The sequence below is a fragment of the Chrysemys picta genome, chromosome 7 (assembly GCF_011386835.1).
Source record: "Chrysemys picta bellii isolate R12L10 chromosome 7, ASM1138683v2, whole genome shotgun sequence".
Taxonomy (NCBI): domain Eukaryota; kingdom Metazoa; phylum Chordata; order Testudines; family Emydidae; genus Chrysemys; species Chrysemys picta.
The window spans coordinates 125,744,588-125,770,363 of record NC_088797.1 but is presented as its reverse complement, the minus strand read 5'-3'; the positions used below and the strand labels follow the sequence as shown (position 1 = coordinate 125,770,363).

The window sequence follows — 25,776 nt, the reverse complement described above, 5'->3', positions numbered from 1 at the left end:
TCTTACGCAGTTGCCGATGGAGTCAAACGATGGTGCCGCCCCAAGTGAGCGGAGAAGCACAGATCCCATGCGCAGGAGCTCGCCCAGCCGACAGGTTTGCTGAGCCTTTGAGTGTTATTGTCCTGGAAAGCGGCCGAGCAGTGCCCCTCCCTGCCCAGGACAGCGGGTAGCTGGTCACACACCTGAGGCCGGGTGTATGCTACAGAGTTCGGCTGCCATAGGTCTGCTGGCCGGGAGTGTGGAAAATGCCTCCCTGAACCACCATAACTGTGCTGGCAAAATCCCCAGTGGAGACGTAACTAGACCAGCAGAAAAGCACTTCTAGCAGCGGCCTGACTTCGGGGCGGGGGGGCAGCTGTGCCAGCAGTTCATCTACACTAGGGGGCTCTGCCAGAGTCAGGCCTTAGCGACGGGAGACCGTACAGAAGACCCCGGTCTTTAGAGATGGGAGACCGTACAGAAGACCCCGGTCTTTAGAGAGAGGAGGCGTGTCAGTAAGACCCCGGTCCTTAGAGACGGGAGACACATCGGGAAGACCCAGGTCCTTAGAGAGGGGAGAAGCGTCGGGAAGACCCCAGTGTCACGGAGTGTGGGGGGACTCAGGGCCCTGCGATTCACCATGACTCTCAGCCAGCCAGTAAAGCAGAAGGTTTATTTAGACGACAGGAACACAGTCCAAGACAGGTCTTGCAGGCACAGACAACAGGACCCCCCTCGGTTAGGTCCATCTTGGGGTCCCAGGGCGCCCCAGCCCCCTTGGGAGGTCAGAGCCCCGTCTGCCCCCCAGCCAGCTCCTGAAACTCTCCTTCAGCGACCCCTCCCACAGCCTTTGTTCAGTCTCCCGGTCAGAGGTGTCACCTGGCCTCTAACCCCTTCCTGGGTTCTCATGTTACATGCTCAGGTATTCTCCGTAGGTCAGTCTCCCATCCCCCAATGCAGACTATCCTAACCACACTCCCCTGTCAGCATTCACAGACCACAGTAAGAACAGTCCCAGTTCGTCACACCCAGTCCTTAGCGACGGGAGACGCGCCAGGAAGACCCTGGTCCTTAGCAAGGGGAGATGTGTCGGGAAAATGCCGGTCTTTAGACACTGGAAACGTGTCGGGAAGATGCCGGTCCTTAGCGACGGGAGACATGACGGGAGGACCCCGGTCCTTAGAAAGGGGAGAAGTATCGTGAGGACTCTGGTCCTTAGAGACAGGAGAAGCGACAGGAAGATGCCAGTCTTTAGAGGTGGAGAAGCGTCGGGAAGACGCCAGTCCTTAGAGAGGGGAGAAGTGTCGGGAAGACGCCGGTCCTTAGAGATAGGAGACACAATGGGAGGACGCCGGTTCTTAGAGAGTGGAGAAGCGTTGGGTGAACGGATGCTTTGGGGGGAGGAGGGGCAGCACGGGGGTCGAGGAGAGGCAGACAACGGCTGCAATGCACTTGGGGGTGACATGGCAGCTGGGCTGCAGCGCTGGGCGACGCACTGCCATGACGGCGCAGGAGGCCCAAAACATACATCGCAGGCGGCTTCGCTGGTCCTGCAAGCCAGAGATGCAGGACAGACGCCACAGCGGGGCTAGGTGGTGACTCTGCGCCAAGTCATTGCCCAGGGGGCTTGGACACCACAGCTGGTGAAGAGAGCCCAGCTGCAATGGAGCTGGGACCATGCCCACCAGCGGAGGATCTGGCCCCCGGTCCCTATGATCTTCATAAGAATGACCATCCTGGGTCAGACCAATCGTCCGTCTAGCCCAGTATCCTGCCTTCCAATGGTGGCCCGTGCCAGACGCTTCAGAGGGAATGACCAGAACACGGAAATTACTGAGTGATCTAGCTCCTGTCATCCCATCCCAGCGTCTGGAAGTCAGAGGTTTAGGAACACCCAGAGCACAATCTTGGCTAATAGCCATTGACCGACCTAGCCTCCATGAACTTTCTAATTCTTTTTTGAACCCAGTTACATTTTAGGCCTTCACAACATCCCCTGGCAATGAGTTCCACAGATTGACTGTGCGTTGTGTGAAAAAGTACTTCTGTTTGTTTTAAACCTGCTGCCTATTCATTGGGTGACCCCTGGTTCTTGTGTTATGTGAAGGCCTAAAATGTAACTGGCCACAGAATGGGTACCGGTCCAAGTACCAGGTGGGCCAGTGTGGAATAAGAACATAAGGATGGCTAGACTGGGTCAGACCAAAGGTCCATCTAGCCCAGTATCCTGTCCTCAGACAGTGGCCAATGCCAGGTGCCCCAGAGGGAATGAACAGAACAGGGAATCATCCAGTGATCCATCCCCTGTCGCCCATTCCCGGCTTCTGGCAAACAAAGACTAGGGACACCGTCCCTGCCCATCCTAGCTAATAGCCATTCAATGGGTACCAAGTAGGTTGGTGCGGAATGGGTACCGGTTCATGTACCAGGTAGGCCAGTGCGCAATGGGTGACCTACCCAGCAGGGTCAGGTAGAGTATATGTGACCCTCAGCCTCCTTTCTCGTTGATTCTTGACTCCGGGTGCTGAAGCATTAGCGTCCTGCCGTGCCGACTTGATGCATTTGACTGCAGGTGCAAACAGAGGCCCATTTTGGGACAGATGGAACAAAGGGCCCTGCTTTCCATCCATCCTTCTGCCCAACACAGCTGAACGCCATGGGAAAAGTCAGAAGCAACCGTGAGTCCTGTGCCAGACCTACCCTACAGGGAAGTCCAGGAATATTATTCCTTATGTGTTGCATTAGAATCATAGAATCATAGAATATCAGAGTTGGAAGGGACCTCAAGAGGTCATCTAGTCCAACCCCCTGCTCAAAGCAGGACCAATTCCCAGCTAAATCATCCCAGCCAGGGCTTTGTCAAGCCGGGTCTTAAAAACCTCCAAGGAAGGAGACTCCACCACCTCCCTAGGTAACGCATTCTCTTGCTCACTCTTCCCTGAACCCGTGCTAGGGCAGCTATATTTCCGGTGCCTGAGGCGCACGTAGCCCCTCCCCTCCCATAACCCAGATTCTGATCTGTTACAAATTTACCGCAGCATTGCTCAATTCTGACTTCAATTCATTTACTCTGGATGTATCCCAGCGTCTCCTGGACCAGAATTTATGACTTGACCCCCTCTGCGTTTAACACAGGATACTTTACGTAGAGTTGGTCACATCTGCAGCACCAGCCGCGGCGTCCAGATGTTTCGTCTAGACCAGTATTTCCTGGTCCCTGGGGGAGGCTGCCTGATGGGGTCATGGCTTGTTAACACACTTAGCTGCGTCACAGGGGGACTCCTGGCCGAACACAGGGCTGGAAAGCCACTTCCCCTCCGACTGCAGCTGCCAACCTCCCCTTGGGCTTCCCGCCTGAAACAAGCCCGTCCAACTGCTCTAGAGTGCAGAGGTGACGGGGGCCAGCCCAGGGGGGGCTGTTTTTAGAGACTGACACGTTCAACCCTCAGCTCAGGGGCTTCAGATGATGCTGGTGAGCATCAAGGCACAGCGCCAAAGAGCCGGGTCGAGAAAGCTGGTGGCTACACAATGGAGCCGTCCCTGGAGGAAGTGGGGCAAAACCTTCAGGGAGGCAGGAAGGGGGTGGGGTGCAGAAGCCCCTGACCCTCAAGAAACACATACACTGGTTTTACCTGAATGAGGGCAACTAACTTTTCACACCCTCTCTCCAACCTTCTCCTCAAAGGAAACCCGTGCAGCACCTTCTAAAGACCAGCTGGGGAGCTCAGGCCTCGTCCACACTTCAAACGCGACAGCGGCCCAGCTGTGGTGCTGAGTGGAGATGCTCCCTACACCAACGGGGTTGTGAGGGGAAGGGGGGGGGAGTCTCCCAGCAGCCTAGGTCATCCACCTCCCCGAGAGGAGGGAGCCAGGGTGACGGAAGAACTCTTCTGTCAACCTAGTGCTGTCCGGACGGGGACTTAAGTCGGCTTAACTGCTTCGCTCAGGGGGGTGGATTTTCACCCCCCTGAGCGCCATGGCTGGGTCGATGGAATTTTATAACTCTGCCAGGCCCCAGAAGCCATGGACTCAGTGGAGACACTGGTTTCCTGGCTCATCACAACAACCCGTAACTCACTAACTCTCCTTTGTCCCGTGGCGGCAGAAGGGATTATCCGCCCACTTCCCTCTGAATGGTCTCTTGCAACTCCTTATGTGTCACAGGGCACGTCTGCACTATAAGCGATGTTAGGTCGATTAACAGCCACCGCAGTAATTATTTCGGTGGCTGATGGTCACACTACCCTCCTTCTGTCCACCCCAGCAGCGCTTCCACCCACTGAAGAGGGGCGGTGCGGGGGGCTGAGATCCCTTCCAACCCTGCTGGGAGGCCAGCTGCCCCCCAGGGCTTCATGCCTTCCTGCTCCCACCTGGGGCTACTCGCCTCGGTGGGGAGATCCTGGAGGGCAGGTGTGGGCACCATGCGCTCATCACACAGCACCTTGGGAGGCAGGGCTAGGAATCAGAGCGGAGCGCTAGTCCCTGCTCTTACAGCCGCGCTGGGTGAACTTCGAGTCACGCCCCTCTCTGTGCCTCCCTTGGCCCGTCTCCCCGATGGGATACTGCTGCTCAACGCAGCGCGTGTGAGACACTATGCTCTGTGTGCGGTTACAGAATTCACTTCAACAGTCAAGCAGCAGGAACGCTGGCGGTGCCTGGGGAGAGCTGGCCCCGTCTAGCAGCAACACCGTGCTGGGGCCTGGGCCTGCGGCGGAAGATTCCCAACGGGTGCGAGCGGCTGTCACACAACCATAGAGTAGCTGCAAGGAGAAGGAAACTGAAAAGCAGGGAGAGCAGAGGTCTGACTAGCCCTGGGGGATCCCTCCTGGTGGAGAAGGTGGATTCCCGGGAACCTTAGAAGAACAAACAAGACGGAGGAGAGAAGCCCTAGCACCAAAAGAGAGAGTCGTGAGACGAGAGGAACCCCGCCAAGATGAGTCGGGACCCCGTTATTGTTTCAAGGCCCTCGTTACACCGTTCCCGAGCCTGGAGAGCAGGCTCAGGTCCCTCGTGACGCACGGTGCATCTCGCTGTGCTGTGGGCCGCACCCACAGTGCTCCTGGAATGGTCCCCGTGCTCCTGCCTGATGACCCAGCTCCTTCAGGAGCCACCCCTCTGCCCTGATTTCGGGTTCCCCGCACCCAAAGGGCACGGAAGGAAGTACTCACTCCACACGCACTACGGAGAAAAACCCCAGATGGACCAAACGGGTCTGGATTTCTCTCCTCCCCAGTGACCACGTCCCCGATCCCCAGGGCTTCTGTTTCAAGAGAGATTATGCAGATTCCAGATGGTGTGAAGACGCCTGGGTGGCCAAGAGGCCATGGATGCACAAATCCACAGTAATGGGCTATTCCAACATCTAGCCAGGTCCCTGTATGGGGGTAAGGAGCCGCCCCGGTACAAAGCTGCCAACCATTATCCCGCCATGAAACGCCACCAAGCCAGTGTGGAGCCACGGTGCTCCGATTCAGGGAGTGGTTCTGGGATTCCAAAGATCACCAGGGATAGAACCAAATCATGTAAGATGAGGTGGCTTCAGCCCTGCCCCGCACTGTTCCCCTCCCCGTGTGGCCCCTGCAGCTGTCAGAAAGAGAGGGCAAAGACAGGGAGATCAAAACACCCCAACACAAGCAGTTTCTGGGGAGCGTGTGATCTCCAGCTGTTTATATTCTGCAGATACATGTTCTGTACAAGCACCGCTATTCACAGGCCGTCAATTGACACAGGGACACACACCCGTGGTTTGCAGATTTGCATCTTAAGACGCTGAATGTTCTGAAGAAGCGTGAAGAATATTTTAGCACCTCCCTTAGTCTCTTCCCCCACCCCTGTGTGTGCATGCAAAGGCGCACACAGGGTGTGTGTGGGAGGAATCACACATACACATCTAGGGACTGGACTGGCTCCGTCCTCAGCGGTTCACCAAGCCAGTCTTTTATTTTGGAAGTTAACGTCTTGTCTCCAGCGCTCAGGTCACACACACAAAAAAGCCTTCAAAAATGGGAACGGAAGCAGGGACGCCAGCTGGAGCACGCAGCACCGGCAGGTACAGTGAGACGAGGTGTCAGCGCACAGCGCCGATGTGTCAGTGTTACTGTTGTTTGTCTCTGTTTCGCCGCTGGGTAGAGCATGCAGGGGAGGAGGCGAATGGCCGGGGCAGGAAGATCTAGGTGCAGTCTCATGGTGTGGGAACAAACCACCACTTTCCTCCCCCACCCCTGCGTGGCTCCCGTGTGCAGCCAGAACCCTTTGTCCCCTCGCTCACAGCGGTCTGGGGACACCCAGAGACATGCTTCACACGGATAAGACGTGACATTCTGGGGGGGACAGTGACCTCTGTGGATAGAGGTTCCACTAAGCTATCTGCTCCCATCCCTTGGGCGGGGAGGGGAGCAGTCACCTGCACCATGAAACGCTTCTTCCCCTGCTGGCCCAGGGCAAAGCCTATTCCAACCAAACCGAAGGGCCGTGTTCAACCGGCCTGGAATTCTGATCGCGCCGGCGGTGCTTGGCAGCTTGTGCTACGATTAGCTCCAGCCACCACCCCAGGTTCTGCATTTCATGGAGTGCCAAATACAACCAAAAACGGAAGGGCCAAGCTAGAGCAGTGAGAGGCAGTGTAGCCTAGTGGTTAGGCCACTGCACCGAGACCTGAATTCCAGTCCCAGCTTTGCTACTGACCTGCTGTGTGATCCTGAGTGGGCAAGTCACATCCCCTCCCCTTGTCTTAAAGCCAACTGGCAAAGGGGCTCCAGGAATATCCGGATTCTGGTCTGTTCGCGCCGGTGGGGCCTCTAGAGGCTACTGCAATAAAAAGTGACCCCAAAACACACGCACCCCCGCACACTTCCCTGGGAAGGAAATGTCCTGATTTTGTCAATTGCTCTGGGGTTGTGGCAGGTACAGAGATCTCTAGACAGCCCAGGGTGACCGGATAGAAAGTGTGAAAAATCGGGATGGGGTGGGGGGTAATAGGCACCTATATAAGAAAAAGCCCCAAATATCTGGGATATCCCTATAAAATCGGGACATCTGGTCACCCTAAGACAGCCTGAGGAAAACCTCACTGGGCGGGCGGGGTGGACTGAGAGCCACATAGAGACCAACAATTCAAACAAAGCAGGGACGCTTGGAACAATCTTTCAGACGTGAGGTGAGCGCCCCAGAATCCGCTCTCCAATTCGTGCCCACACTCGCCCATCTGCTCAAAGCCTAGGCGATGGAGGGGACTGTCTAATAATAAGAATTCCTAGCTCTTATAGCACTGTCCCTCTTCAGATCTCACAGCGCTTTACAAAGGAGGGCGGGAGCATTATCCCCATTTCACAGATGGGGAAACCGAGGCAGAGAGCAGTGCAGTGATTTGCCAGCAATTACCCAGCAGGCCAATGGCAGAGCCAGGAATAATACCCAGGTCTCCTGAGTCTCGGTGCCCTCCCCACTAGGCTATACTGCCCAATGCTACCTGTGAACACAACACACACAGGCAGGAACACCCCCCACAGCTCCAGAGAGCGCTGGTGTATCCCAAGCACTGCCCACAGCTGGCAAGCTTGCGCCCAGACCATGAAAGCACGACCCGGGCTCTGCTGGGCTGACAGGCCCGCGCTAAGTGGATTTTAATCACCTGGTGTGCTGGGCTTAGTTGAAAAGCCTCCAGAGCTCCATGCAAACACTATTAATTGCCAATCTGTGTGTGTGACGTGCCCGCGCTGTCTCGGTGCCATGGAGAGATGCTCTCCCAGCTGCTAGAGAGGAGAATCAACTCAGCAGCCTAGATTAGCAAGGAACATACTAACGCTCGGCTAGCTGGAAAGAAACAGAAACGACACACAGGCGACCTTGGGCCACCACTTTTAACGACGTCGCCAGCTGATTCCGCGCGGCGAAGCATGCGCCTCTACTGCCAGGGGCAAGAGACACAGGCCCGTCAGCTCAGGGCCTCTATGGATATGTCTACGGGGCAGCTGGGCGCAGCGGGGCCAGAGTCGGTGCTGCTGTTGGACCCTGGGCCTAGGGTTGCCAACTTTGTAATATTGAAAAACTGGACGCTCCAAGCAGGAATGCCAGAACCTGCCATAGGCGCCGACTCCGCGGGTGCTCCGGGGTTGGAGCACTCACGGGGAAAAATGAGCGGGTGCTCCACACCCACCGGCAGCCAAGCTCCCCCAGTGTGCTGCGTCCTCGCTCCTCCCCCTCCTTCCCAGCGTGTCCCGCCGCCTCACAGCTGTTTAGCGGCGCTTAGGACTTTCCGGGATGTGGGGGGAGGAGCGGGGATGCGGCGCACTCAGGGGAGGAGGCGGAGAAGAGGCAGGGCAGGGGCGGGGACTTTGGGGAAGGGGTGGAATGAGGGCGGGGCGAGGGCGGTGCAGGGGTGGGGCTGAGCACCCATCAGGCAGAAGGGAAGTCAGCGCCTATGGAACCTGCCTGCCCCGCCCCTTCCCAATAGGCTCCTCCCTTCCCCCGCCTCTTCCCCGAGGCCCTGCTTTCCTGAGGCCCCATCCTTGCCCCGCCTCTTTCCCCAAGGCCCCACCCCTCATTCGCTCCTCTTTCCCCTCCCCCCATTGCTTGCTGCTTTCCCTCCACCGTCAACCCCACCCCAGGTTGGGAGAGACTCGCCCGCAGAGCCGGGGCTGGGAGCTGCAGGTAACTAATGCAGGTGGAGACAGCCCCAGCTGAGTAGGGGATGGCACAGGTGACAACTGGGTGCCTCCCCTGCCCACAGTAACCAGACTTTGGGTGCCCGGTCAGTAGATCTGACTGGACATTGTCAGGTCCCCATTTCGACCGGACTTTCCAGTCGAAAACCGGTCACCGGCAACCCGACCTGGGCCATCTTAGCAAAGTTTTTGGCATTGCATTTCCTAGGATTTCTTTTCAAAGGTAGGAGTGGAGGTAGCCCCCAGGTTTCTCGCTCTTTGGGGTGCGTGGGCTTTTCACCAGCTCTCCTGGGTGTCCTGGGCTTTGGCCAGGAAGGACTCTTCTGCGTGCAGCAGTGAAGTGTTCTCTCCCCCCGAGTCGCGCCAGCTGCCAGGCAGGCAAAGCGCACAGATGTCCTAAGGGGGAGGGAGCTCGTTCAGGTTCTGCTCGGAAGCTCCACCGATACCCACTGAGCAGGCACAGAACTTATTCTTCACCCCTGCACATTCTCGCGCCCCGCCATCATCTAGCGAACAACCTGCTCCTGCATGGCGCAGCCCAGCCCACTTGGGCTGAAGCCTTGGTAAGAGATAATGCATTCCGATTTTCTTTTCTTAACAGCAGCTCCAGAAGGGAGCCCTCCCCCACCCGCACCTTCCCCTCCTGCAGGAAGAGGCGAAGGATTTTAGGGTGTAGTGGTTTAAGCTTTGATACCATCTTGAGCTATTCCTTTCCCCTCTCTGTGCCTCAATTTCCTCATCAATAAACTTTTGGCAACGTTTAAAACACCGCCATAACAGAGGCTTCGCCGAAGAAAACCAAAAAACGGTGAGAGGGCCAAAAACCCGCCCCCACAGCTAAAGAGGGTAAAAGAGGCGGTAAGAAGCAAAAAGACGAGAAGCCCAATCAAAACGGGAAGCCAAATCCTACTGAGGAGAATAGAAAGGACCCTAAACTCTGGCAAGTCAAGTGTAAAAGCATAATTAGGCAGGCCCAAAAAGAACAGAAGAGCAACTAGCACAACTAACAGCACATTTTTAAAAAAGCAACAGAGAGTCCTGTGGCACCTTTAAGACTAACAGATCTGTTAGTCTTAAAGGTGCCACAGGACCCTCTGTTGCTTTTTACAGATCCAGACTAACACGGCTACCCCTCTGATACTTGACATTTTTTAAAGTACATCTGAAGCAAGAAGCCTGCCAAACAATCATTAGGCCCACTGCATAATCGGGCTGCCCAAGAAGCACTCAGGGAAGACAAGGCCGTTGCAGAGAAGCTAAATGAATTCTCTGCATCAGTCTTGACGGCTGAGGATAGGAGCGAGATTCCCGTATCTGAGCCCTTCTTTTTTGGTGACAAATCTGAACGCCTGTCCCAGATTGAGGTGTCAACAAAGGAGATTTTGGAACAAACTGGTATTACTGTGTAATTTACATCACCAGGACCAGATGGGATTCACCCCCAAGGTCTGAAGGAACTCGAATATGAACTTGCAGAACTACTGACAGGGGTCTGCAACCTATCGCTTAAATCAGCCTCTGTATCAGATAACTGGAGGGTAGCTAATGTAACACCGATTTTTAAAAAAGGCTCCAGAGGCGATCCTGGCAATTACAGGCCAGCGAGCCTAACTTCAGTACCAGGCAAACTGGTTGAAACTATAATAAAGAACAGAATTCTCACACACAGAGATGAACACAATATGCTGGGGAAGAGCCTACACAGCTTTTGTAAAGGGAACTCACGCCTCACCAATCTATTGGAATTCTTTGAGGGGGTCAACAAGCATGTGGACAAGGGGGATCCAGTGGATATAGTGGACTTAGATTTTCAGAAAGCCTTTGGCAAGGTCCCTCACCAAAGCTTCTTAAGTAAAGTAAGCTGTCATGGGATAAGAGGGAAGGTCCTCTCATGGATCGATATCTAGTTAAAAGACAGGAGACAAAGGTAAGAATAAATGGTCACTTTTCAGAATGGAGAGAGGTAAATAGCGGGGTCCCCCAGGGATCTGTACTGGGACCAATGCTGTTCAACATGTTCATAAACGATCTGGAAAAAGCGGTAAACCGTGAAGTGGCAAAGTTTGCAGACGATACAAAATTACTCAAAATAGTTAAGTCCAAAGTTGACTGGGAAGAGTTACAAAGGGACCTCACAAAACAGGGTAACAAAATGGCAGATGAAATTCAATGTTGATAAATGCAAAGTAATGCACATTGGAAAACATAATCCCAACTATATATATAAAATGATGGGGTCTAAATTAGCTGTTACCACTCAAGAGAGAGATCTTGGAGGGGTAGTCCTCTGAAATCATCCACTCAATGTGCAGCAGCAGTCAAAAAAGCAAACCGAATGTTGGGAATCATTAAGAAAGGGATAGATAATAAGACAGAAAATATCAGATTGCCTCTGCTACGCCCACATCTTGAATACTGCGCGCAGATATGGTCGCCCCATCTCAAAAATGGTATGAGAGAATTGGAAAAGGTACAGAGAATGGCAACAGAAACGACTGGGGGATGGAACAGCTTCTATATTAGGAGAGATTAAAAAGACTGACTGTTCAGCTTGGAAAAGAAACGACCAAGGGAGGATATGACAGAGGTCTATAAAATCATGACTGGTGTGGAGAAAGTAAATAAGGAAGTGTTATTTACCCCTTCACATAACACACACAAACGAGTTATCACCCAATAAAACTAACAGGCAACAAGTTTAAAACAAAGAAAGAAAGTATTTCTTCACACAGTGTCCAGTCAACCTGTGGAACTCGTTGCCAAGGGATGTTGTGGGGCCAAAACTATAACTGGGTTAAAAAAAGAACGAGCTAAGTTCATGGAGGATGGGTCCATCAATGGCTATTAGCCATCCAGGGATGGATCACTGGATGATTCCCTGTTCTGTTCATTCCCTCTGGGGCACCTGGCATTGGCCACTGTCGGTGGACAGGACACTGGGCTAGATGGACCTTTGGTCTGACCCAGTATGGCCGTTCTTATGTAAAATGGAACAATGACACCGAACTGCTTCGTGGCTAAGGGTTTATAAAGAGCTCGCTGGTTTTCAAAGCAGTCATGCCCTCAGCGGTGGATGTGTGAAGAAGCTGGGACCAACCTCCTGGCTCCGAGCCCTGAGCTAAACCCGCTAGCCCTCACGGCGCTCATGGGACATCTACTCATCTCAAATGTGAACTTTTAACCAAGTTCTCGGCTTCTCCTGAGCATTCGGCAGCGATATTTCAGCCAACACTTTTGCCGTTGCAAAGAAATTGCTGCAGTTACATGAAGGTTTCATTTTTCCATGAGAACTGAATTCTCCTTGCTCCATCAGCCTTTAAGCGAACACTGTGCAGCCATTAATTAATCAGCCCTCTCATCATCCCTGTCCGGTAGAGGCTCTGGCCTTGGCTTCACTTCCAAACTGTCTTGAAGTATTTAGCGGCATCTCAGGTGAGATGTCACCAAGCCAGCCCGCAGGGCAAAGGCCAAGCTCCCTTCTGTCCATCAAAGACAACTGCAAGACTCCCACTCCTTTCCGACAGTGCAACCAGGAGTCAGTCCATGGGCCGGGGAAGATGACGCAGGAGGCTGGATAAACCAGTCCTGCCAAGAAAGCCATGGCATGGCAGGCCTGGAACTACCTATCTGACCACCCTCCAGCCCACCACAGGCGGAATTCATCCCTAGGCAGAGGGGCCAGGACAAGGCTTACGTAGGGTTACCATATTTTGTGCCTCCAAATGGAGGACGCTCCACGGCCCCCGGCCCCGCCCCCAGCCCCGCCCAACCCCGCCCCCTCCCCAAAGTCTCCACCCCCTCCCCTGCTTCCCGCGAATATTTGATTCGCCGGAAGCCTGAAGCAGGTAAGGGGGGTGTGGGGGGAGGAGGCGCGGCCCAGGCTGGCCCCCCGGCGTTTCCAGCCTGGGTCGGCTCGGGCCCTGGGGTGCCGGCCCCGGCCGACCACCCCCGGCCCGCCCAGCACTGCCGGCCCCCGGCGGCCCGGCGCACCTCCCGGCCCCGCGGGCCCGGCTCCCCGCGGGCCCGGCCGGCCCGGCTCCCCGCCGGCCCGGCTCCCCGCGGGCCCGGTCGGCCCGGCTCCCCGCCGACCCGGCTCCCCGCGGCACCGGCGACCGGCTGACCGGCTCCCCGCGGGCCCGGCTGACCTCCCGATTTTCCCGGACATGCCCGGCTTTTGGGGATTTCCCCCCGGACGGGGATTTGAGCCCCCAAAAGCCGGACATGTCCGGGAAAATCCGGACGTATGGTAACCCTAGCTTACGCACCACCTTATGAGCTGAATTGGGGTTTATGTGGGGTGGGTTGTGGACCCCAGGCTGGCCCCCCTTTGCAGAGGGGACAAAATCCTCCCTTCAAGCCCCCAGGAAGGAAGCAGGTAGGGATGTCACAGGGAAGGTCAGTCTAATGCAATTGCTCTGGGAAGCTCTAGCATTCGGGGGCTGAGCACAGGCGGCCTCGCCAAAGAGCCTCTGTGCTCGAGGAGCTGCGGCCATATGTCCTTGTGCCGCAGGAGCCTGGGAAAGCGGAGACACTGATGTCATCGGACATGCAGATGCTGTTGTGCCAACAGCTCCAATCTGGCACGTAGCAATCGGCAGCAGCTCCCAGACAGCACGCAGGGCAGGCTGATGGCTCTCCGAGCAGGTTCCCCGCTTCCCCCTACGCCCCATCCCTCTCTCACAGCCGAAACACAAGGGGACCAGAGGCGAGGGGGAAATCATCGGCCTCATCCCCAGGGAGCCATCGGAGAGAGGAGGAGGGGGCACACCGCGAGCTCAGAGCACTGGCTGTTACACACCAGACCCCATTTCTTGTGCATCCTGGGCTTTGCATAGTGCTCACTGCAGGAGCTAAGCACAGATCTAAGGACCTCTGCCCAGGACCTTCCACTCCCCGTAGCCAGGCGGCCTTCACATCCGCCCGGCCATGCAGGCACCATGCACCAATGACACACGGTGTCCGGCTGCTCTCTCAGGGGCAGGGGTAAAACCAAGCTTCCTTACCCTTATAGGTGATCGTTGTCCTTGGGGTCGCGTCCAAGTCCACGGCGGATCGTCGAGAGAGGTAGCCCGTTGTCGCGGCCGCCAACAGGACCAACAGGTACCAGGCCATACGTCTTCTCATCTTCCCGGGTGACCAAGGTCGTTGGTCTGCCGACAAACTCTTTACCAGTGGACGGGAGCCAAGCTCACTGGAGATAGCCCCACCAGCTCCTGCGTGTCTCACGGCAAACCACGATCGTGCTCCTGAAATACAGAGTGGAAGCTGAGGAGCGGAACATGCCGATCCTTTCATCTGAGGATCTCAAAGCACTTCCCCAAACATTAAGCTTCACAACAGCCCCGTGAGACAGGGACTCATAGAATCACAGGACTGGAAGGGACCTCGAGAGGTCATCTAGTCCAGTCCCCTGCCCTCATGGCAGGACTAAGTATTATCTAGACCATCCCTGACAGGTGTTTGTCCAACCTGCTCTTAAAAATCTCTAATGATGGAGATTCCACAACCTCTCTAGGCAATTTATTCCAGTGCTTAACCACCCTGACAGTTAGGAAGTTTTTCCTAATGTCCAACCTAAACCGCCCTTGATGCAATTTAAGCCCATTACTTCTTGTCCTGTCCTAAGAGGTTAAGAACAATTTTTCTCGCGTCTCCTTGTAACAACCTTTTATGTACCCGAAAACAGTTCTCATGTCCCCTCTCAGTCTTCTCTTCTCCAGACTAAACAAACCCAATTTTTTCAATCTTCCCTCATAGGTCATGTTTTCTAGACCTTTCATCATTTGTATCCGAGGGGTAGCCGTGTTAGTCTGGATCTGTAAAAGCAGCCGAGAGTCCTGTGGCACCTTAGAGACTAACAGACATATAGGAGTCTCCAATACGTCTGTTAGTCTATAAGGTGCCACAGGACTGTTTGCTGCTTTCATCATTTGTGTTTCTCTTCTCTGGGCTTTCTCCAATTTGCCCACATCTTTCCTGACATGTGGCGCCCAGAACTGGACACAATACTCCAGTTGAGGCCTAATCAGCGCGGGGTAGAGCGGAAGAATTACTTCTTGTGTCTTGCTTACAACACTCCTGCTAATACAGCCCAGAATGATGTTCGCTTTTTTTGCAACAGCATTACACTGTTGACTCATATTTAGCTTGTGATCCACTCTGACCCCCAGATCCCTTTCCGCAGTACTCCTTCCTAGGCAGTCATTTCCCATTTTGTATGTGTACAATGGATTGTTCCTTCCTAAGTGGAGCACTTTGCATTTGTCCTGATTGAATTTCATCCTATTTACTTCAGATCATTTCTCCAGATCATTTTGAATTTCATTCCTATCCTCCGAAGCGCTTGCAAGCCCTCCCCAGCTTGGTATCAGCGGCAAACGTTATAAGTGTACTCTCTATGCCATTATCTAAATCATTGATAAAAATATTTAACAGAACCAGACCCAGAACCGATCCCTGCGGGACCCCACTCGTTATGCCCTTCCAGCATGACTGTGAACCACTGATAACTACTCTCTGGGAACGGTTTTCCAACCAATTCTGCACCCACCTTATAGTAGCTCCATCTAGGTTGCATTTCCCTAGTTTGTTTCTGAGAAGTATTATCCCCTACTGATAGATGAGGAAACTGAGGCAAAGAGAGGGGACACAATTTACTCCAAGACACAGAATGAGTCAGTGGCAGGGGTAAGTATAGAAGTAAGTATAGCTCTGAGCGTCCCCTGCACTAGCCATTACATATCACTCCCTCTGCCTAGGGATTCTGTTCTGATAGGTTCTCCTCTTTCAACGGTATTAATCTGCTAAATTTAATAAACATGCACAGCCTATGGGAAAAACATTCCAATAGAAATCACACCTTACCAAACCCCAGAAGCCTGCTATCCTCATTAAATCCAAACGCACAAAGATCTACATCGCTACATTCTCCCATAGGCAAACGGTGGCCCACGTAGTTCAGAAATCGGAAGATGCCGTACACCTGGGTAACAGCTCAGTTACTCATTCTATCTGCATCATAAATACAGCGTCTGAAAGGCTCGGTGCAGCCATTTCCGGAAGAGGCGGCATGGGAATAAACTGATGTATCCCTGCGCCCCCAGTTTTTTCTATGCAAGATGAACAAACACTTCACGTTTAACAATGCAATGAAATCTAGAATGAGGGGATCCTTTGTGTTTTATTACACCTTGCAATCCGAGCACTTCTGTTTAGATAACCGAGGTAATAAACGTAATTAAAAAGAAGAAGTGGGACTTCCAGCCGTCCTTGTGGTACCAGAGTCTCTATTTGCATTCTGCATCCAGCACAGAGTCCTATGGAATGCATTGGACATTTAGGGCCAATATTTCAGTCTCGTTTCGGCTAGTTCTTGTTTTCCTACTGTACTAATCTGCCCCACCGGAAAGAACAAGCTAATCTAGGACCAAATTAAAGCCAAAAAAATCCAAGAGGAAACACTTGAGGGAGTGGGCAGCCTGCGGAACTCCCTGCTGCATGATGTCATGAAGCCTGATCCAGGGTCTGAGTTTTTAGAAGATGCAATGCATTTATTAGTAACCTTTGGACCTATCTAAGCTGAGGAGCATTTGAGCTTTCATGCTTCAGACAGCAAACTAGGGGGAGTCACTCCTCCAGTGAACTGCATTTACTGATTTGCCAGGTTCACCCACTATAGATTCCAGTTCAAGGTCTCGCTATCCCTCCATGCATTTGGGCCGGTTCCCAGAGAGATCGGCACACCCTCTACCACTACAATCTCCTAGGACAGCTCTGAACTACAGGAACAATGACAACGCCAGCGGGGGGCGGGGAGAAAGGCAGCAGACAGAATCGACCCAGGGACTGGACAATTTCAGTGCTTTCATTCGCTCTTGCAAGAGACCTCCCTGACTAAAAACCTCACCCGCTTCTTACAGTTAACTGTCCCTGCAAGTGTTTTCCATATGCCACCCACCCGCTCACCCCAGACAGGAGACCCTGGGAACCAACCAAACTGCTTCTACAGGCAGGGAAGGAAGAGACAGAGTTAGGGTGAGGTCTATTTTTAACTGCTCGGGAGGCACACAGACACTATGGAGATGGGTAGCGGATAACCGATTTCAAACGGGGGCAAAAGAGAATTACATAAGACCATAACAACGGCCAGACTGGGTCAGACGAAAGGTCCATCTAGCCCAGTATCCTGTCCTCCGACAGTGGCCAATGCCAGGTGCCCCAGAGGGAATGAACAGAACAGGGCAATTTCAAGTGATCCAGCCTGTCGCCCATTCCCAGCTTCTGCCAAACAGAGGCTAGGGACACCATCCCTGCCCATCCTGGCTAATAGCCATTGATGGAGTTACCCTCCAGGAACTTATTTAATTTTTTTTTTAACCCTGTTATATTTTTGGCCTTCACAACATCCTCTGGCAAAGAGTTCCACAGGTTGACCGTGCCTTGTGTGAAGAAATACTTCCTTTTATTTGTTTTAAACCCGCTGCCTATTAGTTTGTTTGGGCGAGCCTGGTTTGTGCGTTATGTGACGGAGTTAATAACACTTCCTTATTCACTTTCTCCACACCAGTCATAATTTTATAGACCTCTATCCTAGCCCCCCTGAATCGTCTCTTTTCCAAGCTGAACAGTCCCAGACTTTTTAATCTCCCCTCACACATTCCCCTAATCATATGTGTTGCCTTTCTCTGTAACTTTTCCAATTCCAATAGATCCTTTTTGAGATGGGGCGACCAGATCTGCAGGCAGTACCCAAGATCTGGGCATACCATGGATTTTTATGGAGACAATATGATATGTTCTGTCTTATTATCTATCTACAGTATAGATCTCATTAGAGGCAGAGTTACTTGCCTAAGGTTCTGGGGAGGTCACTGGAAGAGAACCCAGGTGGGTCCCAGGCTCCTGCACAAGCCCTCAACTGCGTCTGTGCAAGGTGAGGCAAGGTTACCAGAGCAAAACCCCTTTGACAATGGTAGCTCATTTCCAAGTTGTGATCACAGCCACACCATGGAGTTGAAGGTGCAATGCCTCTGATTCATGACATGTGACGCCGTTTCCAGACAGCAGCCGTCGTTAACGGAACACGCTGCATTCGTTAAGCCAAACCAGTTGCAGTAATTTGCTAAACCGTAAGCCAGAGGTGGAAACCATCAGCAGAAATCTTCCCGCCCTCCCCAAGTGCCGTGTTGTTTTCTAGCAAGTCTAGGGAAAGGTGTGAATTCCTGCCAACACCAAAGCAGAGGGCGTGCATGGCGCGCCGGCTTCCCGATCCCTTGGAGTTTTGCTGCAGCTGGTCTTCTTCCAATTCAGAATATTGTGGCAAGAAACAGGGCCCTCCGGTGCACCTGCCCAGGCTGAAAGCATGTGGGGAGCAAGGATCAGCAGACAGCTAGTGACACCAAAGAGAGTCAGCTCTGCCCAATGCCTCCGGCTTGAACAGTCACATTGCTCCAGCCGCGTGAAAGGAAGGATATAGCACTGCAGTTTCCTTATCATCCAGAAACTTACCCAGCCGTCCCAAGGGAGAGCAAAGCCACTTAGACACGCAGGAGGGAGGAGAGACTTGGCAGGGCCGGCCGTTTGCTCCAGCTTTAAGCTTCTAGCTAGCTAAATCGGGAGCAGGGGGCAGCAGGGGACGTGGCAGCTGTGAGCCCCACATGGAAGACAATCCTGTGATAGGAGGGCTGGGGGTTAAGTCTCACCTGAAAGACGGCGCCCCCTACTGCCACGCTGCAGGAATACGTCCAGTAGCAGCCCAGAGGGAAGGCTGCGGCCTGTTGACTGGCACCTCCTGCAGCTGCCCCCAGTGTTCCCCCTACAGGTCTCACTGACCAGCCCCGAACCCGCTTACGGGAAGCTGCAGAGCTCAGAGGGAGGCCGAGATACTGTAGGAGGCAGAGAGCGATTGCAAACATTTCAGGTTCTCTTTCACACCAGGAGGGGTGGGCACAGAGAGGAGCGGTAGCCAAGTCGGGCAGCCAGACTCCGTTCTCTTTATTTCACAGCTTCCGAGCTGTTCAGACTCCAATAAAAGCCGTCGCCTCTGATCCCTGCCAGCTTTTCAGTGCTCTCCAGCACGGCGAGTAAGTCAGCGAGACTCTCCACGCTTTTATCGTGGCAGCTTTTGAGTTCTGAGCAATGCCGACACGTCCCAAAGGATCACAAAGAGACAGAGCTAGCATTTAGCTTCTCTGCGAGCCACCGGTCACAGCAGGAACTCGGTCACTTAATGATTCAAAGCGAGGGAAGCGCACGTTAGACGTTCCCCTGGAACATCACGGGCCTGCTACGCTGGCTCGTAGCCAGGCCATTTTTCTCTCCGCTTATGTGGTTCGAAAGCACTGGCCGTATGTAGGTTAATCTCTCACCAGCACCTTTCAAAATGAGAGAGAGAGAGAGAGAGAGATTCACACCTCCACTACTGACAATGCAGCAGCTGTGTCAACTGCACAGGACATTAGGACAGGAAGTGAGAAGTGCCACCTCCAGCTGACACTGGTAAGGAATTTGAAGGAGACAAAGTGACTGGCTGGGTGGAATTCGGGCAGGACACACGGACAGACCACTCCTGCCTCCTGCGTAGCCATGTGGGATATAACAGGGGTTCTCAACCTTTTTCTTTCGGAGGCCCCCCAACATGCTATAAAAATTCCACGGCCCACCTGTGCCACAATAACTGGTTTTCTGCATATAAAAGCCAGGGCCGGCGTTAGGGGGCAGCAAGCAGGACCCCACGCCACGGGGACCCCCACAAAGCTAAGATGCTCAGGCTTTGGCTTCAGCCGCAGGTGGCAGAGGTCAGGGACCTGGGTCTCAGCTTTCTGCCCTAGGCCCCGGTGAGTCTAATGTCAGCTCTGCTTGGTGGACCCCCTGAAACCTGCTCACGGGGTCCCGGATCCCTGGTTCAGACCCACTGGGATATATCATGGCTGCACGTGGTTAGAAGCTTGGGTTTAAGTTTTGCCCAGCAGATGGCACCGGCAGCCCAGCGCCCCGTGGCAGCATCAGGACACCGCTGGCCCAGGCACAGGGCTTTCCCCCTTTCAGAGCAGTTCAGCCCTGAATCCTCCATGCCTCTGGGAGGTTCTGTCCCTGTTTCGCAGACAGAGACGCTGCGGCAGAGAGATTCACCAATCTCCCAAAGCCACGGGGCGGGTGCTCCTGGCTCCCAGTACAATGCTCAGCCGTCCAGTCTTCTGTCCCCGTCTATAGTCCCCCGCTGCCAGGAGGCTGGGGCACGCTCGGTCGGACCCTGCTTTTGCTTGCAAACCAGGGCGGCACGGCCAGACCCTACAGTCTCTAGAGATTTTACGCATAGGTTAGAGACCTTCACCCCCTGCAAGAAGTGTTATGGAGAAAGATTTCTCAGCCTGCCACCAGCCTCTGGAGCAGAGGGGAGGCCCATGGGACAGGAGGGGTTTGTTCCCATTACCGGCTGGGAATCCATCTGCTTCAGAATGGGAAGCAGGAGAGGCTTGGCTTTCAGGTCCCTCCCCGTGACTGATCCCTACAAGGTATCGCTTTCCTCTTGGGTCTGGGGTCCCTTCTGGCCGTAAACTCTGTGCCTCAGCGCAGCACCTTGCTCCGAGCTGCCCTGAAGCCAGGGCCGCCCGGGGGGGGGGGGGGGCAGTGGGGCAATTTGCCCCAGGCCCTGGGCCCCACAGGGGCCCCCACAAGAGTTTTTCAGGGCCCCTGGAGCGGGGTCCTTCACTCGCTCCGGGGGCCCCGGAAAACTCTCGCGGCGCCCGGGCTCCCGGAGTGTCTTCCGCTCCGGGTCTTCGGCGGCAATTCAGCGGTGGGGGGTCCTTCTGCCCCGGGACCCGCCGCCAAAGTGCCCCGAAGACCCGCGGCGGGGGGGTCCTTCTGCCCCAGGACCCACCGCCGAAGTGCCGGGTCTTCGGCGGCAGGGGCCCCCCGCCACCAAAGACCCCAGGCTCCCTGAATCCTCTGGGCAGCCCTGCCTGCAGCAGGCTCCCTGGAAACCACACCAACAAGGTTCCTTTCATGGCAGGCCGTGAGTCACTGTACTGGTGCCACTCCTGCCTGGGAAGGGCGGCTCAGTGGTCAGAGCAGGGGAGGTATTTGGAGTCGGACTCGTGGGCCCTACCCTCAGCTTCGCCACTAACTGCCCTTGGGCACATCAACAAGTCGAGGTAAAGCCGGGACAATGCCACGGCCCAGCACACTGGGAGACTTGCTGCTTTGCAAGAGCCGCCGATGACTGGTGCTACGGCAGTGGTTCCCGAACCGTGGGCCATGCACCCAAATGACATCACGCCCTCCGCTGTTGGGATCACCGCAAGCCCTAGTGCACGGGGGATGCCATTTTGCTCCACCCAGCGTGACCTCACACGCTCTGGTGCTCTTCACGATGGTGCCCTCCATGCTGCCGGGGCCAGGAAATAATTCATTACAATGGGGTTGTGCCGGCAAAAAGTTTGGGAACCCCTTTGCTGTGGGAAGGTGACGTGATAATCTCTATTACACTAGCATCTAGGGACCCGATCCTGGATCGAGGCCCTGCTGCGCTAGGCACTGTATATCCCCCACACCCTGAAACGACTGACCCTGCCGCAAACAGCTTACAACCTGAGTAAGAGACAAGTGACTGCCAGGGGAAGCACAGGGAAACAACCGATTGGTACAGGCAGCGGTTGTGGGAACAGGCACCTGGCCTGTGCACGGGGGGTTACGGTAACAATCCTGTTCCAAGGGGCCAGATGTACCCGCTGCGTCGTGCACGGGAATTCTGACTTTAGCCCTATGGCAGGCAGCAAGCCTGAGGCTTTGCCCCTCCAGCCTGTAAGTGGCTACCCAACTGCTTCGTGGAGGCTGCTGGGCTCTCGTGCTCGGAGCACAAGGCTGGGGTCTACTCCCCGTTCCACCACTGACTCACCACGGGAGCCTTTTCCCTGCTTCCCGAAGCCGGGCTACGTGCCCACAGCTTCGAGAGCTACCGCAGGAAAGTACCAAGTCGCCTTGGCAGGGGGTTAGCCTAGCCGACCCTCGCGGGCCCTTCTAACCCTAGGGCTCTATGGAGGATGGTTCTGTGACACTCGAGCCGGGGCTGCTGGAAGGGATTCACGGAGAGGGGAAAGCGCGGAACAGGAACTGCTCGGCTCTCTCTCCCCCACACGCACACAGCGGCTTTCCTTTGGAGGAGACCAGCTGCCACCGCTTACTCACCACTTGGCACTGGTCTCGCTGGCGGGCCCCCCGTGCTGCCAGTGCGTGCTGGAGACCACCCAGCCATCGGCGTTCGAGGGCGGATATTTGCAGACTGTCGCTCGTTACAGCCAGGCTGTACCAACACAAACGGCCGTGTTTATGCAACAACAAGCTCCGGGCCGCGCCGCAGGGGCCTGACTTTCACAGCAAGAACGTCTCCGTGCCTGGGATAACGGGGAGGCTGGTCTCCGTCGAGGGATCTAACTGGAGATCGGCCGGAGCAGCACGCACCTGGCTCAGCTGGAAGGTAAACCAGCAGCGAGCTGTGTTTTCAGTGGGCGGAGTTAAGTACGTTGTACCAGTCATAACGGGAGCTTGAGTTACATGCCAGGTAGGGAGGTCCTGGACAACCTTCCCACCCAGCCCTGGTCCAGAGCATTCCTGGTGTTATTCCCATTCCGGGGCTCACACAGGGTGAGGACAATTCACTTCCACTCTGAGTCACAGGCCCCCCTCACACCCTAGTCCAGATCCAGGCCACCCAGGAACACTGCATCACACAGGTGGCGCATGTGCACAGAAGTGAGGAGAAGCCACCAAATTCGTTATCACCCATGACCCAAGGTTGCACCTGGCAACGTTTCAGGAAAGTAGAGCTTATTTCATGGCTGGAGGAACTTGGGCTGCTCTCCTTGCTTCCTGACTCAAGGGAGGGTAGCATCTGGTCCGACATTCCTTGCGCACCCCAAGAGCACCGTGGGAGTTGAGGGGGTGACGGGCTGTGCGCAAGGGCAGAAGGGGCTTGCCAGCCCTCGGATCAGCCGCCTTTTGCAACATCATTCCTCGTTGCTTTGATCTGCAGCAACGGTACCTCTGCCAGCTTCCCTAGGCATTCTGGCCTGATGGCTCTGGGGGCTGAGAATTATCTTCTTTAAGGTCTGGCCTAAACTTTTCCTTCCTTTGCCTTCAGGCCATTTTTTGCACAGCTGATCTGCGTGAAGAGTACTGTGTAGGAGAAACAATTGATCGTAGTCCCGCGGCAGAGCTGGAGGGGGAAAGGAGGGAATTGCTGGCTCTGAAAATGAAACCAATGAAAAGATAAAAAAAACAAACAGGCCGTTTCCGGAGAACATCAGCAAAGATTGCTCCCTGCTGCATTTGGCCTAAGAAAGAAGCAAGTCGGAGAACAGATCCGCCGTGGTTGGCTGGCCTAGAGCTGATGCGGTGTCTGAACTGCCAACGGTATCGGCTCACGTGAAGGGATTTCTGCTGATTTGCTCACCACCTCTGCATGCAGAGATCGGCACTTCCAGAGGCGAGAGGGCTGCAGACAGACAGACAGACACACACACACACACACACACACACACACACACGGAACTAATCTAGGACAGAGATGTGAGCTTTAATCTGGGTGCATCTCTGCCTGCTCAGTTAGTCACTTTCCACTCCGCTCTCACATCCTGCCGGGGCCTGGGAAGGCAGGTGGCTGAATTGGATCGGAGGGGAGGGTTTTCCTGGGAAGAGCCGCGTTAAGGTTGTTCAGCCTGATGGAAGGAGCGTTTAGACAGGAGGTCTCCCCTGCTCCCTGTCTGCCCTGGAATGGGAGAAGAGCCACCGTCCATGTCCCTTACGGCACGGAGGATAAATTTCCAGCAGCACTAGGAACACAAGCAGGCCGGATTTAACACAGCACACGTGCTTCACACGCACCAGGTCACCTCCACAACCCCTAGTTCTAGACCCCAGCCCAGGCGCTTCCCGGCAGTGTGTGGCACGCTCGGCGTCGGCAGCAGAGCAGGGCGGAGGGCCACAGTAACAGAACGGGGGAGGAGGAGACTTTTCATTTTACCCACATAACTCTAGCGACGCCCCATGAAATGCATCCACGGGCAGGGCCCATTTGGCCGGCGGCAGAGGAAGCTCAGGCCATTGGGGCTAAGGGGACCCGGGGCAGGAGAGCTTTTCGGCCAGTTTGGCCAGCTAATAGCGGTTTTGGAGGTGGGCGGAGGCAGGAGGAACCCCGCTCCCCCCCCAGGACAACGCTTCAGCCCTTTCCCTGAGAGGCAGAGCATCATCAGCCAGGAAGGCCCAATCTCCCTGCTGAATGGAAGATGGCATGAGGGAGAAGTAGAGAGAACCCTCAGGCTATGACAAAGCTGGGTCCGGTGGAGAGAGACAGAGGGGGCTGCCGCTCGTCCCATACGGCTCATTCTGCAATTTTCCCTCCTGTCTAGTCAGAGTCAGGGCTCCGCTGTCATAGTATCTCTCTGAAGCCCAAGAAGGTGCTCCAAGTCGCCAGCTTATGGGGTCCAAAGGTAGCTTGGTTACGTCTACGTGTGCTGCAATCGCACCTCCCGACTGCAGTGCAGACAGACTCGAAGGGCGGGTCTACACTTAAAATGCTGCATCGGCGCAGCTGTAGTGCTTTAAGGAAGCTGCTCTCTTGTCAGTGTAATTAATCCTACCGAGAGGCGGTAGCTATGTCAGCGCTGTCCACATGGGCGCTTAGATCGGTGTAACTACGTCACTCGGGGGGGGGGGGGATTTTTCACACCCTGGGGCAGCGTAGTTACACCGAAGTAATTCCGTGGTGTAGACCTGCCCTAAGACTCCTCTCCAGACAGGGACAAAGAACCCAGCAAGTGTTCCCAAACCCAGAAGGACACTTTCCCCTTCAGCTGAAAGATTTATTGGATGTGATGCAAGTGGACAACCAAGTCACCAGGCGTGTAGCTCCCTGCATTGTACATTTCAAAACCAAAGCCTGGGCCAGCCTCTTCGGACGAGAAAAGCTAGCCAGGAACAAACCTGACCAGGTGGGGAAGAGAGTGAAAAGATCCAGATGTTTTCAATTTCCCTACCTCCTCCTGCAGCCCGAGGGAGCTGGACGCCCCCTTTCATGAGGCAGCATCTGTTCACAAAGGCAGCCCTTTCCTGTACAGCTGGATTCATGCGAGAGACAAGGGAAGGGGAGGCAATATCCTTTACTGGCCCCCAGCCTCTTTGCAATGAACACGTGGAGTCTCGTAACAAGACTTGTTCAGCTTTGACGCGGCTGTGTCCTATGCCTTCAGATTACGGAGGGGTGCTGAGACGGGACGGGGAAGGCGTCTCTGAAGTTGCAAGTCACAGCGGGGAGACTTGAGCGGACAGCGCCTTCAGGTGAAGCCATTTCAGGCAGTTACCACAACGAGAGAACCAGAAACAAAAAGGAGCGGCGGGAGAATACAGGAGCAATTTGGCACCTTAGCTGAGTTGTTTCTAGGGTGAGCGGGTTTCCCAACATTATTCCACTAGATTTCAGCATACGTTGCCTGGAAATTCAGCATCTGTCTTGGATTCCGTTCCAGTAGGGAGGAAATTCCGGCCAAACCCCCACGTAACATGCCAGTGACCTGATCCGGTCCAGCAAACCCGTCTAATCCGGCCGTGCCTGATACCCTGTGTTTCAGAGGAGGGTGTAAAACCATAATGGAGGGAGCCAATTAAGCCTTGTGGTGTGTAGGGAAAAGCCCACTTCCTGGCCTCCCACAGTAGATCAGTTTACACCCCCGAAGTATGGAGTTCAACACACCACGAGAAGGGGAAACCTGAACTGCTGTCCACAAAGAAGGCAGGAGGATTAAAACAATCCAGCCACACAAGATTGAACTTGCTGACCTGCAGCAGCGGCGAACTCCAGCCGGTTTAGTGGTAACTAGGGTGATGTGATTAGGTGCCCGACGTGCTCAGGGCATGAGATACATTACAAACACAGGTGCTTGCCTCGAAGAGCTTACACGGCCGGCCGCCGGGGCGGGGAGCACAGCACGGCGTGCAAGGAAAGGGGGCGAGGCGGGTTGCAGCACCGTAACGTTGTGCAACCCAAGTGTCTGATGCTGGTGTTGCACTACACGACCCCTTGTTTTCACACTAAAGGTCAGGGCCTGACCCATATGACATGCCCTCGAGGCTCCCAGCTAGA

The 25,776-nt window shown here is 54.7% G+C and overlaps 1 protein-coding gene across 15 annotated transcripts in view; it reads right to left on the bottom strand.

Annotated features, from left to right (window-relative positions):
• The window catches only part of SEMA4G (semaphorin 4G), a 96,580-nt gene that overhangs the window by 37,639 nt on the left and 33,165 nt on the right, over positions 1-25,776 (bottom strand). For 8 of the 15 annotated variants that reach the window (XM_065552650.1, XM_042845194.2, XM_065552649.1 and 5 more), the window contains exon 2: positions 13,646-13,888. In XM_065552650.1, coding sequence (XP_065408722.1) covers positions 13,646-13,766 — 121 coding nt within the window. In that variant the 5' untranslated portion in view covers positions 13,767-13,888. Of the gene's footprint in view, positions 1-13,645; positions 13,889-21,827; positions 22,216-25,776 lie in introns of those variants that run through there. The other 7 variants (XM_065552642.1, XM_065552644.1, XM_065552640.1 and 4 more) reach the window with 1 other exon arrangement.